The sequence below is a fragment of the Artibeus jamaicensis genome, unplaced genomic scaffold (genome assembly GCF_021234435.1).
Source record: "Artibeus jamaicensis isolate MK-2021 breed Jamaican fruit bat unplaced genomic scaffold, CSHL_Jam_final contig_797, whole genome shotgun sequence".
NCBI lineage: Eukaryota > Metazoa > Chordata > Mammalia > Chiroptera > Phyllostomidae > Artibeus > Artibeus jamaicensis.
Window position 1 is genome coordinate 21,198,318 of NW_026521977.1, and position 6,000 is coordinate 21,204,317.

General features: G+C 51.9%; 1 protein-coding gene across 3 annotated transcripts in view; it reads left to right on the top strand.

The window, feature by feature from the left end:
• Positions 1 to 5,614, top strand: part of LDLRAD3 (low density lipoprotein receptor class A domain containing 3) — a 205,098-nt gene extending 199,484 nt beyond the window's left edge. For all 3 annotated transcript variants that reach the window (XM_037128266.2, XM_037128267.2, XM_037128269.2), the window contains exons 5-6: positions 922 to 1,267; positions 2,835 to 5,614. In XM_037128266.2, the coding sequence (XP_036984161.1) occupies positions 922 to 1,267; positions 2,835 to 3,072 (584 nt within the window). In that variant the 3' untranslated portion in view covers positions 3,073 to 5,614. The remainder of the gene's footprint in view (positions 1 to 921; positions 1,268 to 2,834) is intronic.
• The last annotated feature ends 386 nt before the right edge of the window (positions 5,615 to 6,000 follow it).

A 6,000-nucleotide genomic window follows, 5' to 3' on the forward strand; every position in this document is an offset into this window, starting at 1 on the left:
GGGGGGGGCCTTTTGGTGGTTCTTCACTTATTTCATGCTCCTGGCAGCCCAGTGAGGCAGGGACTGTTACTATCCCCATTGTGCAGTTGGGACAGTGCTACACAGAGGGGTGGACTACTGTCCAAAGGGCACACAGCCAGTAAACTGAGCGGCTGGTATTTGAACCTAGTCTGGCTCCCGAGTGCACAATTTTAGCCCGTGCTGTGCTGGCTCTCTATTGAAAGCTTGACATGGGCCTGGCATAAAATAAGTGCTCTGCACACATAAGCACTCAGACCCACAGACCAGTGTCCCTCGTGTGTGTTACATTAAAGCTTCGGGGGAAACCGACTTCCGCCACAGGAGCTGCCCCTCCTGGATACTATAGTTCCCGGGGCCAATACCTTGAAACAACTCGATCGAGGTATAATTTACGTAACATAAAATTTCCCCATTTTAAGTGTCATTCGGTGTGTTGTCGTTAGTTTACCGACTTGTGTAGTCATCACCACACCCGACATTTCCCTCACCCCAACAAGGTCCCGGGGGTGATCCCCATTTAATCCCCATTTCCACCCCACTTCCCCAGACCACCGTTAATTTACTTTCTGTCTATAAATTAGCCTTTTCTGGCCATTTCACATACACAGAATTATACAGTATGGTCTCGTGTCTGACTTATTTTGCTTAGTGTAATGTTTTTGAGGTTCATCTGTGTTGTGGCATGTATCAGTATTTTGTTCCTTTTAATGGCTCAGAAACACTCCACTGTATAGACACCACATTCTGTTTATCCATTCACCAGTCAGTAGACATTTGGGTGGTTTCTCCGTTTCAGCCGTCGTGAAGCGTGAAGCGAGCTGCTACAAACATTTGCGTGCGTGCCCTGGGGTGAGTTAAATGATCACCTCCTCCTTTTCTTTCCCCTCGGGGGTTTCTCAGAACCTGGCAGCGGGCAGGTGTTTGTGACTTCGGAGAACCAGCTCGTGTACTACCCCAGCATCACCTACGCCATCATCGGCAGCTCCGTCATCTTCGTGCTGGTGGTGGCCCTGTTGGCGCTGGTCCTGCACCACCAGCGGAAGCGGAACAACCTCATGACCTTGCCGGTGCACCGGCTGCAGCACCCTGTGCTGCTCTCGCGCCTGGTGGTCCTGGACCACCCCCACCACTGCAATGTCACCTACAACGTCAACAATGGCATCCAGTACGTGGCCAGCCAGGCCGAGCAGAACGCATCAGAAGTGGGCTCCCCGCCCTCCTACTCAGAGGCCTTGCTGGACCAAAGGTGCGTGCTGGGTGGAAGAGATGGAGGGAGGGAGCTCATCCAGTGGGGGGAGCAGAACGTGCGCACACCTGGATTCCTGGGCCTTGCCAAGAGTCTGCGTTCAGGTGCCGTAGGCACAGCAGCGTCTGGCATTCTCTGAGTCCTTGCAAAACCATTCACATGCATCCTCCCATTGACTCGCTGAAGATGGCTCTGCTTCTGCCTCAAGTTACAAATGAGGAAACTGAGGGCACTGGAGTTTAGTTCCTTGTTAAGGACATACAGTTAGGATCCTGGCCAACTGAGAGCCCTGCCTCTCCCTGTTATTGCCACACCGGCACATGTTCAGGCCACTGGCTTTCACACTCGGAAGCCTCGCCTGCTACCGCAGAAGAGTGCCCCCTACATATTAGAGGTTTGATTAGTATTTGCGGAATGAATGAATGAATGAGTGAGCCAATTAATTAGTTTCTTACCTTTTCTTGGCTTCACCTGTAAAATAAGGGGGCGGAGCAGAGCACTCTCAAGCTTTGTTAAACAGTAGAGCCCTCCCTACAAATGAAGTCAGAACCCAGAGTTCTGTAGTCGAAGTGGGTAGTGGACCTGAATCCTGCCTGCTCCGCCTCCCTCTCTCCTTTGCTGACCTCCGGGGTATCCTGGCGGCCTGGGACCAGAGCTGAGTCCCCTGAGGTTCGGACTCACTGTGTGTGAGCCCATGTTTCTGGGGTGACTGGGTTCCTCTTGGACCCTCTTCACTGGCAGCTCTTGTATTGTTTAATCTTTGCTTTCCCCCCTCATAAAAGGTAACTTCAGGGAGTGGTGCTTAAGGATCTCTTCGCAAATTAGCATAAATGTACAGGACCTCACTCCCCACTCACAGTCTCTTATTTCACTGCACAGTAAGGTTAAAATCACCGAAACCAAGATGACGCCTGGGTGCATATCCCACCCCGCTGCTTCCACGTTACTGGTGGTCCTGTGCCCCTGCCTCAGTTTCCTCCCCAGTCAGTGCAAGAGCACAAAGTAACACCTGCCTCTTCGCTCTTGTCATCCTGATATGTAGGCACATGGCCTGGCCCGACTCAGTGAGCTTTCAGTGAGTGAGGGCCAGAAAGTGAGCTGTCACTTGTTTGCAAGGAAAGCGTCACTAGTATCGCCTTCTACAGGCAAGGAGACCAAGGTGTTACCCAAGTCCACACAGAAGGTAGAGTTGGCTCTCAGTAAGAAGTTCAGAGGTTCCATCAAACACCAGGCCAGCGGCTTGGCCACAGGGACCCCAGCCGGTGGAGCAAAGCCACTCTGCCAGACCACCCAGCACGAGCCAAGGGTGTACTTGGCATCCTCACTCCGGCTCCAGCCAGAGGATGTGGTTGGGGCACAAGCCAGCCGGAGCGCACCGACCTGTGCCCGGCCCCGGCCCCGCCTTGCCGCGCACCACCTCGAGCTGCCTTTGTACTTGGAGGGCACATCTTCCTCGCGTCGGCGGCTGCCCAGAAGCGGGCAGAAGTTGGCACTGCCCGCCTTGCCCTGGCTCCTCGTAATGCATTCTCCTTCCTCTCTCCCTCCCCATCCGCCTTCTCCACTGCAGACCCGCATGGTACGACCTTCCTCCGCCGCCCTACTCTTCCGACACCGAGTCCCTGAACCAAGCCGATCTTCCCCCTTACCGCTCCCGCTCCGGCAGCGCTGACAGCACCAGCTCCCAGGCCGCCAGCAGCCTCCTGAGCGTGGAAGACACCGGCCACAGCTCTGGGCAGCCTGGCCCTCAGGAGGGCGCTGCCGAGCCCAGGGACTCCGTGCCCAGCCAGGGCACCGAAGAAGTGTAAAATCCGGTTATTCCAAAGTCCATGTGGGTTCATCTGCTCTGACTTGTTACCATCCTAACAACCTGCACTCGTGGGAAGCTCTTCAAGGCGCCTCAAGGAGTGATGAGGGGTGTCAGCTGTCTCTGTTCCTTCCTCCCTCAGATTTCAGGATGTTCTCAGGAGGGTGACCTGGCATTCCCCTGGCCTCTAGTTGACATGATGTATACTGTGCATCTTTTCTGGGAGGTCACCCCTCCGCTGGGGCCGGGGATCACAGCTTCACGCCTCCCACTGTTCTGCTGCTGCCATTGTAATCTGGCCGAGTAGGCAGCCCCACGAACCAGGGTATGAGTAGCCCCGAGAAGCATTCTTTCTGTGCCGTGTTGGGCATTCCAAAAGGGCAGGGGACACTGGGCCACATTCTCTGTGGGCTGCCATCTGGTAGCTGTGTTGGGGTTTTGGTCTCGAAACCAGGCAAGCGTGGAAACCTTGCATTATCCTGTGCTTAACTCTCAGTTCAGGGGAGGCAGTAGCCAGAGAAAACCTTTGACATGAGTTGAGCTCGTCAGTAATCAGCCATGTAATTTTGGGCTTGTGAATGACCGTGAAACTGCCTACTCTGGATAGATTCTGGCTGTAACGTTTTGCCCGAGAATCCTTGTTTTGAGAGCTTTCTCTGGCAACATATTGCCAGCCTCATCCCCGAATAGGCAGGACATCCCCACCAGGGGTCTGTCCAAGTTCGAGACTCCTGAAGTGCAGGCTGCCAGGGGCCGAGCCCAGCTTTTGTCCACAGTCCCTTCCTGGTTCCTGGATCGTCAGCCTCCCAGCTGCGGCCTGATTGCAGCCAAGGGGTGAACATCCGGCTGAAGCTGGCCGAGTGTCCGATCTGGCCGTCTGTCCCTGTAAAGCACACCCAGCCTGCCAGGCCTGTTCATGCAGTTTCAACACTAGCCTCCTAAGTTCCCTTAACACTCAGAAGATGTTTCACATGTGTATTTGGACTTGGCATCAGTTGCTAACACATGAGAACCGTATCAGCACCTCCCACCAGAGCTGCCAGCTCCCTGCACTGCACACACTCCCCACTGCAAAGCCTCAGTGTAGGGTTAGGGTTAGAGTGGGTTAGGCCTCTTCGAACACCCTGTAGTTTCTCCCCCGAGAGACATGGACATGGACAATTTGGAGTCAGGATTTGCCATTTGGACTTTTTTTTTTATCTTTTAGAAATGCATTTGAAATGGTGTGTTTGTTTTTTCCCTTCCAGTTAAGGGACTATTTATATGTGTATAGGACAGCTGTCGTTGTCGTTGTTTCTCTAGTGAGGTCCAAAGAATGATGCTAAAGGAGGTCACACCTTTGTCCCGTTGATCCCTGATAACAGGTCACAACAGACCGACCCACATGCCAGGTGTTTGTGCATTGTTGCACTTTGAGCTGTTATTTATCTAGTTCCTGGTCTCCGTCCCTGCTGGCTTCCTCCTTCTCTCTGCCCCGCCAGCCGCAGGGCCCACCCCCTGGGGAACAGGCTGGGTAGAAACCTAGGTGTTATTTGGCAAGAAACAGACAGGGGACAAAACTGGAACTGGGGGGCCACTCTGGGCAGCTGCTCCCCATTCGGGGCTTCTCCCCACGGCCCAGCAAACTCGCAGTAGCTTCTGTGATGCTGACCCCGTGGACCCCGCAGAGGGGAATGAAGTGGTGTCAGTGACCCTGTTCTGCGGGCTCCTTTTTTCGAACCAGACCCAGAGGGTGTTCCAGGAAAGCTAACCACTTGGTGATGTCTTTCTTTTTTAAGGAAAGGAACCTAGTTGCTTGCATCCTTCATTTTTAAAATAACACTCTAGTTGTTTTCTGAGAAATCCAACGAAGAAAGAAGTTTTGGTGGCAGCCAGAGTACACTAGACATTCGGGCTGAACGTCTCACCTGCTGTGAGTCAGGATGGTTTGACTTCTGCCTGGGATGGGCCCTCCTGTCTGGTGCCCTGGACGTTGTTCCGGGGAAAGCGTTCTGATGTTAATAGGAGTGCAGTGAATTCCGCTCTCGCACATTTGCTGCTCCCAGGCCCTTTGGGAAAACAAATGGTGTTAGTAGGTGAAAGGAGCCTGTTTAATGTTTTTTAAAACACAGGGATGCTTTTGTTACAGATTTGACTTTTTTAATGAATGTTTCTAAAATATGTTAATAAGACACCAAAGCTGTGGGGGGTTTGGGGATTTTTTTGCCCTCTACTCAAGATAGCAAATTAGGTGGCCCGCGATATTTTTTAACTCATTCCAGTCAGGATATTTTTTTATACGCTGCCTAAATCTATGCCAACTGGAAAACCATCTCTGTTCTCTTTTCTCAAATGAGGTCAATGAGTCCTTCTCATTTTAGCCTTAAAACACTTCCACTGTGATAGCTAGTTCCTCATCTGATTCAACTCCCTCTAATTTGACATTGACACTTCTAAAAAAATGCAACTAAGTGGTTACTGGTCTGTGATGTTCAAAGTTGATCTAAACTGGAAAGATTGTGTGCAGGCTTTTTTTTTTTTTTTGGTTAGGTTTTTTTTTTTTTTTAATTTTATACTTTCAAATAAACTTGCAGTTTCATTCTTTATTGGTATGACTGGTTCTTAACACCCCTTTCTCCTCTACGGTGACATAAAAAATGAACAGTCACTCCTGTTACGGCTTCTGCAATGAATTTATACCATCATAAAGGGAGAAAAAGGAAGAGGACACTGATGGGACCCCAGAATGTGAGGGGCACTTAAGGATTCTGCCACTGGTGCAGTGGGGACCCAGAGGTGAAATCAGGAGGTCCCTCAGAAGACGGGCACCAGCTGTGTTCACCCCGGTGCTGTCTGCAGGGGAAGGGAAGCAACAGTGATGACTGTGACAGGCTGTGATGGTGTCTTCGGGGCTGCACAGCAGTGCCAGCACAGGGGTGCCAACAATTGG